Source organism: Hyperolius riggenbachi, chromosome 9 (genome assembly GCF_040937935.1).
Source record: "Hyperolius riggenbachi isolate aHypRig1 chromosome 9, aHypRig1.pri, whole genome shotgun sequence".
Lineage (NCBI taxonomy): Eukaryota > Metazoa > Chordata > Amphibia > Anura > Hyperoliidae > Hyperolius > Hyperolius riggenbachi.
In genome coordinates, this window is record NC_090654.1 from 257,276,278 (window position 1) to 257,293,984 (window position 17,707).

Consider the following 17,707-nt stretch of genomic DNA (forward strand, 5'->3'; position numbering starts at 1 on the left):
TTAGGGTTAGGTACCACAAGGGGGGGGGGTCTTAGGGTTAGGCATCGGTAAGGGAAGGGTTCTGTGTGAGAGTAGGATTAGGTTTAGTTGTTGCAAAATATCTGTAATATTCACCAATGTTTTACTATGCTTATTACAACTATAAATATATTTTTGCTTTTGTTATAGAAAATATTTTGCAAATATAGACAATAAAAATATTGTTATAGACAATATCTTAAAATTTCGGCTATACCCAGCACCCTTTTTTTTCCTGGCGCCCTTATTAAATGTATGTGTCAACAGGGGCCCCCGGGGCAAAAAACTTTTCATAGACTCAGATTCCTGATTTATTTTTACATATTATATATTTTTATTAGTATTTCCTTTGAAATTGTAATTATTCCTTTGTCAAAATACATTAAATATGTCCACAGTAGGGAGCATTTATGCCTTTAAGAGGCTCTGCACACTTTCTTGCTGTTAAGTCATTCAGATGCAGCCTGGTTTGGATGTCCTGCCATTTCTCCGTACTGTGTATAGAAATGTAAGTTTAACGTTTCTATTGTGTAAAATACCTGGAAGGGTGTGCGCGGCCCACGCTGCACCCCTTCCTCTACTTTAATGGCTATCTGCTCCCAGGTCAAATGGAGGTTTGCATGAAGTTTTCTGGTTGTTTAAAACAGAGGTTAGGGTCCCTTCCAATAGGATGACCTCATTGCAGTGGAAGGGTCTAGTACAACATTTTTTTTGCACGCAAACTGTTTTGGAAGATAACATCCTCCATTTGTGTAAATTTTAGCATCTGTTTCAGATGCAATTGGGTGCATTTATTCCTTTAAAAGGTTTTCCACACCTTCTTGCTGTTAGTTATGCAGATGCAGCCTGGTTTTGGATGCGCTGCCATTTTTCCCGACTGTGTACAAAAAATGTTAAGTTTAACTTTTCTACATTAAATATTTCCCTTCTCTTCAGCATGTACAAAGTAAAGTATAGGAGGTTTAAAAAAAGTACCTCTCTTAAAGCGGATCCGAGATGAAAAACTAACTAGAACAAGTAACTTGTCTAAATATCTCATCTAAAGTTTAGATAGTTTACACAGAAAATCTAGCTGCAAACAGCTTCAACAGTATATGATTATTTATTCCTGTGATACAATGAGAGCAGCCATGTTCTGTTTGTAAACATTACACACAGGCAAGCTGATCTGCATCTTTAGCCCTCAGCCTGTGAAAACTTCACTCCCCTCTCCTCCTCCCCTCTGCCTCTGAAATCTCTGGCTAGTAGCCTCCTCCTCCTCCTGCCCATACTGAGCTCCCATAAGCCCTTGCAACTTGAATCAGAGTGCCAAGGCACTGGAGAAGCTGTGGGCGTGGCTTGTTTAGTTTACAGGGAATTAGAGTATTAAAACAAAAAAAAAGTATTGGGCTTGAGGAATGCCCTGTAAACTATATGAAAGGAACACAATTATTCAAGGAGTAAAAGTTTATCTCGGATCCACTTTAAGGCCCATACCCATGTTTGGTCTGAAATTAGCCTTGGCGGATGATAACGACCGCCATGGCTGAGAATCTGTCAGTCAGACCAGCGTGGGTATAGCGGTGCAACAACGGTAGCTAAAGATCCAGCATATTGGTTCTTTAGCGATGCCCGACAACCAATCACAATGCTCTCGCCACTCCCCCACCTGCTGGAAGCCGCTCCGCCCCCCACATAGCAACATACGCGTCATCAGCCTCCCTTGGGTGACAAAGCTCAGCTACATATGCCCCTCGTGGTAATTCAACCGTAAATTTCATTTATCAAGAAACTAGTCGGTAGGGAAAAGCTTCAGAATTCCAATTCCCGAGTTTCCGTTTGGAAATCGCCATTCCGCTGCAGAAATTGGAGTGCAGAAATCAGATTTCTATAGGCCACGCCCTCGCTCCTGCTGACCTCACCAGGAGTTTATTGCGCAGGCCCAGTACGGTCTGCACCTGTGCAGTACCTCCTGGTGATGTCAGCGGGAGCGAGGACACGGCCACACAGGCGCAAGTGGTTTTCCGACTTTTTTTTTTTATTTATTTTATTAAAAAAAATTTTTTTAATAAATATTTATTTCATTTATTTTTAAATAATTTTTTTTTTTTTTTTTTTTTTTTACATTTTTCCTATATCCCCTTCCTTCCCCTGCCAGTCAATCACGGTGATCGGCTGTCATAGGCATCAGCCTATGAGAGCCGATCACTCTTGAGGATCCAGTGGGGACAGCCGTGTCACACAGCTGTCCCCAGTACAGCGCTTCCTTAGATCGCAGTGCTGTACTATGTAAATAGATGGTGGTTTCACAGTGGATTCATCGGAGCTCCGGAATTCAAGCAGAGATGCCCGCGATCTCCTGCAAGTCCCTGCCCCAGGACTTTACGCCAATCTGCGCTAGGCGGTCCTGGGGCTGGCGCCTGTAAAATACATTTCTAAGTCATGTATTCAGAAAAAGCTACCATGAAAGCTACCATACGGAAATAATACAAGCCAATCTGACCTACCTTCAGAAGCTTAACTTGCCCTGCTCTTGTGCTGATTCTGCCTTTCTTATTTTGTGAGACTCGGGCCCATATGCAATTAACTTTTTCTCCTACGTTTTTTGCTTGGTTATATTTTCACACCTTCTCAATAAAATGTCTTTTAAAGAGGAACTCCAGCCTAAACAAACATACTGTCATTAAGTTACATTAGTTATTAAAATAGATAGGTAATATAATCTCTTACCCACCCTGTTTTAAAAGAACAGGCAAATGTTTGATTTCATGATGGCAGCCATCTTTTTGGTTGAAAGGAGGTGACAGGGAGCATGAGACACAGTTCCAACTGTCCTGTGTCCTGATCACCCCTCCCAGTTGCTAGGCAACGTGAATAACAACATAGGAAATCCCATAATGCTCGGCACAGCAACAGGGAAAAAAAGCCCGGGCTTTTTTTCTTTGATGGGTGGAGCTTAGTTAAAAATGCAGCTAAAAATGATCCTTTGGTAAGAAAAACAAAGTTCTGATGCTGTGAAACAGTTAAAGAAACACCAAGCCTTTTTAGTTCTGCTGAGTAGAATTTTAGTCCGGAGGTTCACTTTAAGCCACCAGCAATCAAGAAAACATAAAAAAAAAAAATAAATTATAGTACCCTTTCACCTACTTTTTGTTACTTTTATTTTTAATTAAGAAGTGCTAAAAAATGTTTTTTTTTAAAAAAGTTGAAAAACAATATATCCTGTAAGTGGAAAGACATCTGTGATTATGCTACAAAAATCACAAAAATCCATGTACCAGTCGATCCACTATACTGTATTCTGGGGGATACCACTAAGTTGGCTCCTACGCATGCTCAAAGGTCACTAATAGGTTTATTACTAAACTACTATTGTAAAGCAATCATACTCAATTGGAAGAAGGAGGAAGCTCCTTCTCTACAATTTTGGAAGAAACTAATTAATAACTCTTTGCATTTATATAAAGCTGCATATATGGCTAGAGGGTGTCCACAAAAATTTGATAAGGTGTGGAAATCTTGGACAAGTAACAAAGATACGTCTTAACGGACCAAGGGATAGTTATAATTCTAAAACAAAAGTAAAAATGTATAAGGACTGATATTATATATTCTAAACCATGACAGATGTAATAGTATACCAATATTCTGTAATTAACGTATAAGCAAGATGAGTTGGGAGGAGGGGGGTGGGGGGAATGGGAGGGTGAGGGGTAGACCAGGCTTATAAGTGTTAGCCATGAATGTAAGTTTGTATTGTGTATATGTGGCTCACCTGCGTGTGGGCACTTTTTGGTTAAGTGTTTTTGTTATTCTATTAAAATCAATAAAAAGAATTAAAAAAAGAAAAAAAAGTTGAAAAACTATCTCCTTGGAGAGAACTCAAGATAAAAAGTTGACTGTACATGGCCCATGGGCTCTTATTAATTTCACTTTTTCTCTTAGCCGATATTTTCACACCTCGTCATAAAGCACCTTTTCAACCACCAGCAAGCAAGAAAATTCCCAAAATAATTTTGGTAGTACTTTTTCACCTTCTGTTAAGAACTTTTTCAATTGTAAAGAGTTATTTTAGACAGAATATGAAAATTATCTCCTGGGAGATAATTCAAGAGAAAAAGTGAATTGCATATGGGCCCTTATCAATAAATTGCCTTTTAAGCCACCAGCAAGCAAGAAAATACTCAAAATAATTTTGAAAGTACTTTTTCCCCTTCTTTTAGTTCTGAGTACAAACAGGAAAAATCATAAATTGCTCTGTTTCGAGTACTGTGTTCCGTTTTTCCATCGCAGTCAATATCGCCGGCTTCCGCGGTTAGTAGCAAAGCCCCGGTCCACTGGACTTCTGATTCACGTAGAAAAACACTTGTTCTGCTACTCTAACATAGCCTTCAGGGACCAGCGATTCCCTAGTGGACATCTTGCTGGCTTCACTGTTTGCAGGAAATTCTTGTTTTAGAAGCCAGTTTTCATGTTCTTAGCCTTTGCAATACAGATTAGTGTTGATCAAACAGTGTTCGCCACTGTTCGGGATTCGGCAAATTTTGTGGTGTTCGAGTTCGCGGCGAACACCATCTGAACACCTCAGTGTCCGTGATGGATGCTCGGCCACGTGGCTCGAACTTGTCCTTGACCGAACGGTCGGCCGAACGTGGCCGTACGTTCGGTCGAACGCGCGTCTCGCGCTGTGATTGGCCGAGCGGGTCACGTGTTCGGGTGCATAAATACCTGAACGCGCGTGATCGGCGCCATTTGCTTTGGGGTTTAGCTTTGGGTAGGTAGGGAGTTTAGCGTAGCGTACTTTCTGCCAGTGCCAGCCACAGGGCCCCAGCCTCCAGCCTCACCGCTGACAGCAGCACCCACAGAGCCTCACTGCTAGTCAGGCCAGCCACAGTGCCCCAGCCTCACCGCTGACAGCAGCACCCACAGAGCCTCACTGCTAGCCAGGCCAGCCACAGGGCCCCAGCCTCGCCGCTGACAGCAACACCCACAGAGCCTCACTGCTAGCCAGACCAGCCACAGGGCCTCAGCCTCACCGCTGACAGCAGCAGCCACAGGGCCTCACTGCTAGCCAGGCCAGCCACAGGGCCCCAGCCTCACCGCTGACAGCAGCAGCCACAGGGCCTCACTGCTAGCCAGGCCAGCCACAGGGTCCCAGCCTCACCGCTGACAGCAGCACCCACAGGGCCTCACTGCCAGCCAGGCCAGCCACAGTGGCCCAGCCTCACCGCTGACAGCAGCTGCAGCACCCACAGGGCTGTTAAAAATTCACACGTATTTTCAGTGACTTTTGTAGCATATTGTTTATTAAAAAAAAACACTTTCAGTGCCGCCAAGTGGGATCACTTGCGTACCACCGATCCACAAATATATTCTGTGACTTTTGCTGAGTATTGTTTATTAAAAAAAACACTTTCAGTACCGCCAAGTGGGATCACTTGCGTACCACCGATCCACACAAATATTCTGTGACTTTTGCTGAGTATTGTTTATTAAAAAAACACTGTCAGTGCTGCCAAGTGGGATCACTTGCGTACCACCGATCCACAAATATATTCTGTGACTTTTGCTGAGTATTGTTTATTAAAAAAACACTGTCAGTGCCGCAAAGTGGGATCACTTGCGTACCACCGATCCACACGTATATTCTGTGACTTTTGCTGAGTATTGTTTATTAAAAAAATATTTCATCTTTGTGACAGGTAACGACTAAGTAACGACTACTATGAAGAAATCCCGTGAAAGAGGGAGGGGCAGGGGAAGAGGTGTTTCCCCTGACGGTTCACGTACAGGCCGTGGTGGCACACCTAAGAAAAACCCCTCAATGCCGTTCATCTGCCCCAGTTAAAAAAACAAACCTCACTAATCCACAAGAACGGGAAGATTTAATGAATTGGTTGACCTCTCAAGCGTCCAGCAATGGGTTAAGCACCAGCCCATCCTTGTCAGGCACGAGGTCCTCTGCCAGTTATATGGAGCCAGTGGGCACAAAGGTGATACAACCAGCAGCTACAACATGCAAACAACAACCAAATACAGAGTCTAAACAATTCTTGTATGACACAGTGGGCTATTCGGAGGCGCTATTCGCACCCGCACAAACTGCCATCTGTGAAAGGTCGATGGAACAGCCACAAATCTTGTGCCCGGATTCACAGGCAGTGGATGATGAAAATGCACCACTGAAAGGCAAAGCGAGGACGAAGACATCCAAATCCCAGAGCAATGTGCGCAGCAATTGGAATGGCAGGAGGGCTGCACAGAACATGAAGAACAGATGGGATTGAGGTGCGCAGAGGTTGTTCCGATGAGCTCTACTCCACCGCACACATATGAGGACGATTCGGAGATGGAAGAGGAGGTTTTGGACGATGATCGCACAAACCCGGATTGGCCACCAGCAGCACGTGGCCGTCAGGATAGCAGTACAGATGAGTCAGCTGAAGAACCTACTGCATCAAGAGTTCGCGTTGTGCCACGAAGGGAGTCAGGGAACATCGGCCACAACAAGCGCACAAGTGAGAGGTAAAAGAGGCACGTGCCAAACTCCCAAGCAAAGCAGTAGGTCCTCCAAAGTCTGGGATTTCTTTGAAGACAGAAGTTTTATGACACCCAGGCAGCAGCCCACAGAACAGCATTCGCCCAGTTCCACCTACAACACCGATCGCCTGCAGAAGATGGTCAAGGACTACATGTCAGATGGTGTAGCCGTGTTCAACAATCCATCAGTCCCCTTTAACTTCTGGGTCTTTAAGCTAGACACCTGGCACGAACTGTCAATGTACGCAATAGAGGTGCTGGCTTGCCCTGCAGCCAGCGTTATCTCTGAACGCTGTTTCAGTGCTTTCGGAGGCATCGTTACAGATCGGCGTATCCGCCTCTCCACAGAAAATGCAGACCGTCTGACACAAATTAAAATGAATAAATCGTGGACTGGAAACGACTTCGCAACACCCCATGACCAAGCACCATGAACATCTGTGCTGGGTTAGCGTTTCCACTCTCTTTTTAAGGAATATCTCATTCTATTATATTTATCACTGCATGGCGACAAAATGCTTTGCTGTACGCATGCATTTTGTCGCCATGCCAGGCCTGGGTTGTGTCACAAAGTGTGGTTTTGCTCTCCTGTAGTACCTCCTCTTCCATCCTGTGTGCTGGGTTAGCGTTGCCGCTCTCTTTTTAAGGAATATCTCATTCTATTATATTTATCACTGCATGGCGACAAAATGCTTTGCTGTACGCATGCATATTGTCGCCATGCCAGGCCTGGGTTGTGTCGCAAAGCGTGGCCTTCTCCTCCTTCACCTCCTCTTCCATCCTGGTAGTACTATGACAGCTTTCCAGGATCTCATTTGCCCCAACAACCCCCCCTAATTTTTTAAGGTTTTTCTGGCCTGCAAAGCAGATATATGCGGGTCCCCATTGACTTGCATTGGGTTCGGAATTCGGCCCGAACATGCCGAATATCGGGCGACGTTTGACCGAACCCGAACGTTTTGGTGTTCGATCAACACTAATACAGATACAGAGGCCTGTCTATGACCATTCAGCCCTGGGAGTTTGTTGGAATAGACGGTTGCACTGAACCTCCTTAGAGAATATTGGCGTGGGATCATCCAAAGGCAAGTATTCATGGTTAATTTAGAACAATAAAGGACTTTATTTGTGGTTGTGTTTCATATATATATATATATATATATATATTTTTTTTTTTTTTTGACTTTTTGTAGAAATGGGTAAGGGGTATCCTTACACACATTTCACCTGGGAAGCGGGCAGGCATCTGGGGGTCTGCTCGTTAAAGGGGGACCTTTCGATGCCACCATGAAACCCCCCCAGGGTGTTGTCGGACCCACCTCCTCTTGGGCATCGGAGGTGGGGAAGAACCCCTTGTCCATGGATAGGACAAGGGCTCTGGGGAAAGGGGGAGGCTTGGCTCTTCCTCTCTTTCAGAGCCCCCCATACTATATGGACCAATGAAGCTGGTATAGTTTAGGCTGTGGAGCACCACACGGTTCGGCCTCTGCATTCTGGCTATCCCAGCCTGCATGGGGGACAAGGGATTAAAGAGGCTTGGGAGGGGTGACCCCAGGCTTTCTGTTCTCATGAAACGTATACAAACTGTATACAGAACTCGGAACGCAGTACAGTGTATCGCAGCAAAGTGTAATTTTACCCAGTTTAAAAAACAATTTTTGCTGTGAAACATTAAAATTGATTTTCTCAAAAACTACACAGTCTTTACACATTTTTCCTACTGATCTCCCTGATGATTGGATGTACGGGGGCTTTGCTAATAACCGCTGAAGTCGCCACTATTGACTTCAGTGGAAAATACCTTCGGAACATGAACACAAAAGTCAGTATTTGCATGGGGACGACAGAATTTAGATGAAATCGGAATTTATGTGGTACGATCAACCATACTCCTGGGAAACAACATGGGAAAAATGAAATTGAATACGTGTCACAGGCCCTTTTTCAATTGACTTTTTCTCCTAAGTTTTCTTCTAGGTGATTTTTGCACAATTTATCAATAAAATGCCTAAAGGTTCATACACACCTACCAACTATCTGTGAAACTTGTCTGCCCCGTTCACACGCTCAACATTGGTCTTTTATGCAGCACAATTGTCAAACAGCTTTTGTTGTGAAACAAGTTGAAACAACAACAAAAAAGTGTTTTGCCATTGTTCAAAACGCTGATAAGACTGATAAGAAGTCAATCCAGTTGCCTGACTCCCCTGCTGATCCTGTGTGTCTTATGCTGGATCCACACGGTGCATTCGCGCACTCGATTTCCCGCTCGATTCCCGTCGATTTGTTTATTTCCAACATGTCCGATTTGGATTTCGATGGATCGTTAGGTCGATTCGCATGCAAAGTATGCCAAATCGACCTAACGATCCATCGAAATCCAAATCGGACATGTTGGAAATAAACGAATCGACGGGAATCGAGTGGGAAATCGAGTGCACGAACGCACCGTGTGTATCCAGCATAATACAGCCATAGCCCCTCAACAAGCATGCAGATCAGGTGCTCTGACTGAAGTCAGACTGGATTAGCTGCATGCTTGTTTCAGGTTGTGATTCAGCCACCACTGCAGCCAAAGAGATCAGAAGGCCTGCCAGGCAACTGGTATTGTTTAAAAGGATACATCCATATCCCTCTAAGTTTAGGTTTCCTTCAATTAATGGGAGATGTATTTATTTTAACTTAATATATGTAGGTAGCCTTTTTACCTTTTGGCCACAAGATGTCCCCCCACGTTATTCCTGTGTGCTGTGAACAGTACACAGGAAGTGCTGAGTATGTGGTTTTACTTTCACTTTGTCAATGACCACCGGCATCAATGATCACAGGCACTTTGATCGGTGAATGGGAACATGTGTTCCCATTCACTGATCAGTGTACTTATGGGTGGCGACAAGAACGCACGCAGGCACATGCACGGAGGGTGATCGTGGCGAGGTATGTATATCTATGCCACCAGAGCTGAGATTGAAGTCTCAAGGGGAGTAGATATAATGTACCTGATGCAATAAGTGGTAAATTTAATGAAAATTAATATGCCTTAGCATTGGACCATTTAAATGCAGTAGCTAATAGTTCCCATGCTGCATACCTTTGCATAAAATGTACATAAAATCTGTACCAACTCAAAATGATTAGCATCCCATTGACCATCTATAGAGATCAGGAGATTCCAGCAGTTGGATGCCTGATGCCAGTGTGAAAACTACTGTAGCCAAAAAAAGCACTATGCCAACCAGGCAACTTGCATTTTTATTAAAGCGGACCTGAGCACAGAACTTCCTCTCTGCTCTAAAAGATAAGCAACATCATAATAACCTTTAAAAAAAAGATTTTTGTTACAGCCGATACAAATCCTGCAATCAATCTGCATTGTGTCTACCTCCTTCATTGAAGCAGGCAAAGGGTTAACATCCTGTGTTTAAAAATTAGCTGCTCTGCTGAGGCAGCCAGCTGACACAGCTGAGAGTTCAAATTACAGCTGTAATTAGTCACAGATGAGGGGTAATTAGACAGGCTAAACTCTCTAAATACATGCAGAGTGGATTTCTCTCTGTTTTGCTTCTGTGCAAGAGTTCAGTTCCACTTTAAGATGAAATAAAGATGGCTGCCACCACATTCCCTTTATTTCAGGCTTCCTTCAAACTCACTGCTAGCCAGCTGTGAATACAACTGGTTAAACAACGGTGTGCCTGTGTCATTGCACCTGCTTAAACGGCAGTCTTCAAAGTCCCCCACTTCTTTTTCCTTAAAACGCCAACACACAGGTTTCATTGCTCCATCAATACTTCCCGATACAAATGAAAGCCTGACGCCATTCAGGCCTTCAAAGGGAACTCTTAGGCAATGCCAGGGACTCAAAGCATCTTTCAAGTTAAACGTATGCAAAGAATCCTTATCAAAGAAAATTAATAAAATCCATATTGAGATAATTTTATAGAACATGATTGAAGTTTTTAACCCGAGAAAGGACTCTCTTATTTTCGTATAGCTTAGCATAAGAACTTGTCAATCATGATTAAGCGTTCTGGAGTCGGAATCCCTTTGAAATGCAGCTGTTTCTTCTTTAATTGTGGCAGTGGACGAGGAAGAATAGAAAGGTCTTTCCTTAAAGATGAGCAAGGAATACAAACTAGCTCGGGATTAGCTGTCGGGTTCAAAGGTCGCTAATTACACTAGGTTGTTCCCAGACACAGAGAGGACATTAAACAGGTCATGTACCAAACTGGGGAAACAGACCTTGTCTTCAAAAATGTATCTCCAACTGACAGATTTCAAGACAATATCAAAAGCTTTGGAGTGAGAACAATGGGTCAGAGAGAAAAAAAAGACAGTTGTGTTTTTTGAAGGGGATTGTGGACAAAAGACAAGCAGAAGCTCCTGAGGATGTCACCAGACCGTTGCCCTGACTGCGCACCAGAAAAGTAAGATGCCGCATGTGGGACAAAACCCGTTTCATGACATTTGAAAGGCGCATCAGATTTTGATTAAAAACTGCGTAGTGCCCATTGGGGTTGTTAGTGGTGGGGCCCAACTAGCTGCGTTTTTAAATTAACTCCACAACCTAAAGCGAAACATAAGAGCCTTTAGACACAGTTGGGGAAGAAGTTGCAGCATCTTCGGGAAGGATGGTTTCGGGACTCTAGCTGACTTGCCGTTCGGAGGAGAAGCAACTTGGAAACACACCAAAGGCCGGTGCTGCTCGCTTCCTGCTGAACGCCTGCTCAAGTACAACACTACTGAATTAAGAAAACTGTTGCACTCAAAAGGCTATCTAAATAAGGAATCTATAGACACTTTCACAGTAGCAAGGAAACATGCATGCCAAACTATCTCTACTAAACCAAAAATTATTATAAATTGTATCAACTGAAAATACAAGTTTCAGGTAAATTCTTAAACCAGAGACCTGCCAATGTAAAGATTTTTTACTTTCCCGGGGCTTCCTCCAGCCCCATAAGTAAGGATGCGTCCCCTCGCCATCCTCCTGCAGTCTTCCGTTTAGCGGCAATCATCCCCAGTAACTGGCTCAGTCACGTCAGTCCGGGTCTACTGCGTGTGCCCCCAGCTGTCATGTGATCCAGTGTTTGTGGTTTTACCATTTTTTTTTCTTGCAGCTTCCAGGATGTGGGTGACAGGTGAGTGGTTAAGGGGGGACCCCTGTGGGAGCATTGCCTGCAAGGGGCGGTCCTGCTAGTGACAATCTATGATTATGTCCGACCAAAGCCTCCCACCTGAATGCTGCCTAATTTATGCAATTTCTGCTAGATTTGGTACAGAAGGCAAAGGGTGTATATAACTGTGCACCTGATTGGCAGACTGGCGCCTGCTGACCAAATAAAGGTAGGAAATTGCTAGAGCTGGGAGTGAGCAATTGTGTGTGTTGCTATGCGCAGAAGACCCAAACTAGACCCGACTGAGCCAGTTACTGGGGATGATTGCGCACGAAAAGCAAACCGCAGGAGGAGGGCGAGAGATGCATTCGTGCATATGGGGCTGGACAGGGATGCTATCAGAAATTTTGGGGCCCTTACACATCATCAGACCTGGGCCCACCTTCCCTGGGCACACCCACTGGTTGCTGTGCCCGCCCACTAGCCACCCCACCCCTGTGTCTGTGCGGCAAGGGCGTGATGCGGAAAAAAGTGGGCATGATAATGGCATGTTGTGGGTGGAGCCAAATACTAGCACAATACAGGTATAGGGAGTTGTAGGTCCCTTCTTATTCTTTATCCGTTCTCTTTTGTCCCCCTCTTTTCTTCCTGTGCCTCTTTTATTCCCCTGTGTTACCTCTTGTCCCCTTCTGTCTAAGCTCGTTCCCCTGCCTTAGCCAGATATAGGTGGTGCCCCAGTATAGAAAAGCCATTGTAAAAAATAGGCTAGCATTGATTCTGTCGACCTCCGTCGCATCCAGACAAATCGTGTGGGAACCATCCTCACTCTCCACTTGTTGGAACGCACAGAACGGATCAGTTATTAATGGACTACAGGATCCGTTCCATTGCGCTCCGCTAAGCAGAACGATATTACTGCCTTACACGAAATACAGTACAGAACATTTTTTCTAGAAAGTATAAAAAGAAAAGGGTGAAAAGAAAGAGATGAGAGAAGACAGGAAGATAGCAGAGAAGAGCTGAGAAAAGGAAGAAAAGAGAAGTCAGATTACATTGCAACATAGAGCTTATTACTGGTAAGGGACTGTGGCACCCTAGCCATACCATCTACATTTTTATGGAATGAGGATAGTCTATAAGGGAATCCACTGAGACATTTTTGCAGCGTTTTGGGATTGCTGACAATCGCTGGCGATTCCCAAAAAAGCTTTGCTAATGAAAGTGAGTGGGACGATTAGGGGTAATCGCAATCCCAGGACAGGAAGGATTTGAGCTCAATGCAAAGTATATAATTGCTGCATACATTGCTTATCAAAGTGATTATGCAACGTGATTATGCAACTTTGGAGGTCAGAGCGATTAGCTTTGAAAAAAACTTTAATTTACTTACCAGGTCTCTGTATTTACTTCTTCCGTCATTAGCTCCACCCCCTAAAGGTAGAGGTCATAGGCGCTTCTCTGATTGGTCATAGAGAAGCACCTATGACCTTTTAGGGGGCGGGGTTATGGACAGAAGAAGGAAGCTTGGTAAGTATAATAGTTTTATTAAAAAGAAAACCGGGAATCTCAAATTGGAAGCGCTGCACAGGTTACTTTACAGCACTTCCAAGTGTCGGGTAATCGCCATTTTAAAGCGCTGCAGTGATTCTTAGTGGGTTCAGGCCTCGCAGAGTCTTGCAGTGAGATATTCCAAATTATAGACATGACACAAGTGGTCTGAAACTCCGACATAACATTCAGTAAAAATGTGTTTTCCTACTTCTTATTACTCAGTTATCATATTTGCTTTTTCTGCACACATAATATTGTCTGCTTACAAATTACAAGTTTACAAAGTGTAGTTTATCTTGCCCTGAAACCTGCCATTGCATTTTATTCAAACTGCTTTTTATTATATATTAACATCTTCTAATTAGCTGTTCTGAGCTGTTTGTGTGCTTGAAGCACAGAGAGCTTCACAGAGAGCTCCTTTTCACTTTTTACACACATGTATCAACATTGGAATGCAAACAAAGATACTGTTATCAACAGGTTGGAAGCAGATTTGAAGGTGAATAGCAGGACAAAGTGCTTTGTTTATCCATTTCAGTGATGTTCTGCTACAAAAAAAAAATTCTGGGATTTTAGCTTTCAAGCTGTGAGGAATCTTTTAGAGCAAAGTAGAAAGTCTGACTTTCAGAACACTTTAAGAAATGCCTCCAAATTTGGGAGAAGGGGGCATTTCTAGATTCCATTGCCACTATTAGAATAAATGATGTGCTTCCAAAGTTCTCGAGCATGTATGAAAAAAAAAAAAAGAGGTGGGATTGCCTTGTAAAAAGTAAAAAATAATTTAAACAAAATGCGATGAGCTGCAAATAAAGAAAATCCTATATTTAAAAAAAAAAGACAACAACAAATGTCCGAACCAAAAATAATTTTTTTTTTGTTGTTGTTGTGTTTTAGTTGTCTACATATTACCTACTTATATGTCACTCTGTGAGCATCTGGGACCTGAGGAGAGCAACTGTTGTAATTATGAACTTGTCTCATTCTTGTCTGATATACGCAAAGTTCCCCAACCCTGTCCTCAAGGCCCACCAACAGTACATGTTTTGCAGGAAACCACAAACATTCACAGGTGAGGTGATTAGTGTCTCAGCAGAGCTCATTCATTAACTACCTCTGTGGATTTCCACAAGACATGCAGTGTTGGTGGGCCTTGAGGACAGGGTTGGGAAACACTGTAGGATTCATGTGTTTAAGAGTTTGTAGTTTCATTTTACACAATTTTTGTTTTATGAGGCCCCAAATATTTTAAATGAGTGACAGGTCCGGACTGCAGGTAACCAATTTAGCCCCTGTACTCTTACCATGGAACGATGCTGTTGTAATATGTGCACAGTCTGGCATTGCCTTCCTGAGACAAGCAAGATCTATTCAGAAAAAGATGCTCCATGAATGGCAGAATGTGTAGCTCCGAACTCTGTCTGTATTGTCCAGCATTAATGAGGCCTTTCCAGATATACAAGCTGCTCATGCCACGTGTACTCATATAATCACACCATGACTGGCTTTTAAAAGAATTTCAGTTTTTACTCCTCAGACTAAGGCCTCTTGCACACTACTTGCGATTCTGATTTTTTATAGGTCCGATTTTTTTATTCCAATTAAAAAAACGGAGCAGCATGCAGGACTTTTTTTTAAATCGGAATCAAACATCGGATCAGATAAATCGCATGTGCAAAAGGCCAAAAGGACCATTTTCCACCTTCAGGCACAGAGGAGGTGGTGGTGTTCATGGATCATAGGTATACAATTTTTGTGCACAGTAGTGTTTTAATTTGTATTTATGGATGCAGTGAAACTTTGTTTACGGACCATGCTTTTCAGTGATTTGCACTTCACAATCAAGTGTTTTTAACACAGAGCTGCCTGAGGCACTGAAAATCATGGCCTTCCAATACTGGCTTTTAACCTTGATCCCTTGTGTACAAAGATTTCTCAAGATTCTCTGGATCTTTTTGGCCGTAGGGACGGATTTTTCCTGCCACTGGGGAAGCGTGCCTTCCTTAGCATGGCAGGCTTAGCAGGGTGTGTGGCGGCAGGGTAGAGTGGAGACAGGAATCTTTCATACATAGACTATCATTCATTGAGCATTCCCGCAGGAGGTAATGCTGAAAACAGCTGACTCTACCGGGCACTTAGCAAAATGTCTAATCATAAAAGATGTTATAATCATAAAAGATGTTACTGCATGAAAAGCTCAAATTACCGAGCAGAGAGGTAAATTACCTTGCCTTGCCTTGTGAGGTGATTATCTCAACACATGTCACTAAATGTCAATTCATAAAGATTAGAGCAGGCGGTATTGGGACGGAGAATACCGCTTGCTTGGAAGAGGTGATAAGCATGCGGATAAGAGCAAAGTTAATGGAGACAGATCTCCCAGGCAGCAGCAGTGAGAGCAGAACAAAAAACGCTTTCCAGAATACCCCAGGCTGTGTTTTTTAACTTCTTGGGTACCGGTTTTCATATGTTTTTTACATCAGAAAGCCTGCATGTGTAACATTTCTTGAAGTTCTTCTAAGTTGTGGCAATTAAATAGATTGTTTAAAAAGACTAATAGACAGATTTAGCGCAGATTCAGGGCAAACAGAGGCAGTTTAAAAAAATGCACATCTAAAGGGAAGTTGGAGATGCCTCTTTTATTGTAATGCCGCCTCTGCAGGAGAAAATGTATCAACTCAGGCAGCCTCTCATGTTACCGCCAGCCTTATTTCAGGAAAATACCGAACTTCTATCGCAAGTGTAAACATTTTTATGAATTAGCACACAAAAGTCTAAAATACCGAATGCGGTGTTTTCCCGCCTGGATTTTTTTACTGAACACACTTTTATGAATGATAACCAATATGATATTTGTATAGCACTTTTCTCCTGTAGGACTCAAAGCACTTGCGAGGTAGCCACTATAGCACACCCACATGTCTTCTCGGTTCCGATCACATGGTATGACATGTGATTGGGATCCAGGAGACCATGTCAGCGTTACGGCGCCACCTGGTGATGGAAGAGTCTCTTCCGCCACCTGTAGCCCCTGACATGGTCTTCTGGATATCAGGCATGTCATATCATATCATGTAGTCGGATGTGATCGGTAGCCAGAAGACATGTCGGCAATTCAGAGCCGCCAGTGGAGGAAGAGAAGAGGCCGTAGGGAACAGGTAAATATAACTTCTTACTGCCACCTGCTCCATTGCCTGCACTAAGCAGCCGAGCGAGATGCCAGCAGAGTCTCACATTGCACCAGCAGCTTTCAAACAAAAAACATTATGCTTGAAGTTGCTAATGAGCTAATAATATCGTCTACTGTCATTATTTCCAGGTTTACATTGACCAAAGTGTGACTGGATAATCTGCATGCTTGTTTCAGGTTTGTGATTCTGACGCTACTGTAGCCAAATATCAGCTGGGCTTCCAGGCAACTGGTATTGTTTAAAAGGAAGTAAATATGGCAGCCACCATATCTCTTTCAGTTGTCAAATGTACTTAAAAAGTAAATCTGTAGTGATAAAAGTGCTCCTAGGGGGTACTTACCTTGGGAGGGGGAAGCCTCTGAACCCTAAAGCAGCTTCCTCCTCTCCTGTGTCCAGTTTGTCCACTGTGATCAAAATAATTCTCTTTCCTCCATTTTAAAACTGGCCATCACCAGTTTCCTGGTCTGCACACTGTTAAACTGTAATATCGTCTACTTGAGCCATAGGGAAACATGGACAAAACCTTACACATCAGTTGTCCTTTCAGTTATAACTGACAGCCACTGATGTATTTCAGTTCTGACAAAATCTTGTCAGAACTGGAGGAAATCATTGTTGGAAGAAAATGGTGAGGTTCTGAGAGGAACTGACGGCAAGGTAAGTATGTAATGTTTATTTGCTGTACATCATGTGTTTATTTTTAATAATTTGACTTGGTTCGGGTTACCCTTAAAGGGAACCCAAGCTGAGAAGGATGTGGAGGAGGACAGGTTTCTTTCCGTTTAAATAATGCACATTGCCTGGCTGTCCTACTGATCATCTGCCTCTAATACTTTCAGCCATAGACCCTGAACAAGCATGCAGCAGATCAGGGGTTTCTGGCTTTATTGCCAGATCTGTCAAGGTTAGCTTCATGCTTTTTTTCTGGTGTTATTCAGACACTACTGAAGCCAAGCCAAACAGATCAGCAGGGCTGCCAGGCAACTGGTATGGTTTAAAAGGAAATAAATATGGCAGCCTCCATAGGTGTCAATAAGGCGATATTTGGGCATTTCTAGTATTAGGTTGCCAGACAGTATATTTATACTTGTGCTGAGTTGGTCTCTTAAAGTGGGATGCAGATACATGTCAGTTGCTTTTTGCATTTCATTGGAAAGTTTTTCGTTATTTACAAACACAGCAGAGGAGCCACAGGGATAGGTCAATCGAAAAATGATCGGGACGAGACGGGCGCTGGGGCTTTGGAATTCCATATATAGTAGTCTGCAGAGATGAGCTCCCGAGCTGAAACGAGACAAGTGCCAAGAAATTAAACAA

At 43.3% G+C, this 17,707-nt stretch overlaps 1 protein-coding gene across 1 annotated transcript in view; it reads right to left on the reverse strand.

Moving 5' to 3' along the window:
- Positions 1–15,823: 15,823 nt before the first annotated feature.
- The window catches only part of AP5M1 (adaptor related protein complex 5 subunit mu 1), a 43,905-nt gene continuing 42,021 nt past the window's right edge, over positions 15,824–17,707 (reverse strand). The window contains exon 9 of the mRNA XM_068254375.1: positions 15,824–17,674. Coding sequence (XP_068110476.1) covers positions 17,592–17,674 — 83 coding nt within the window. The 3' untranslated portion in view covers positions 15,824–17,591. The remainder of the gene's footprint in view (positions 17,675–17,707) is intronic.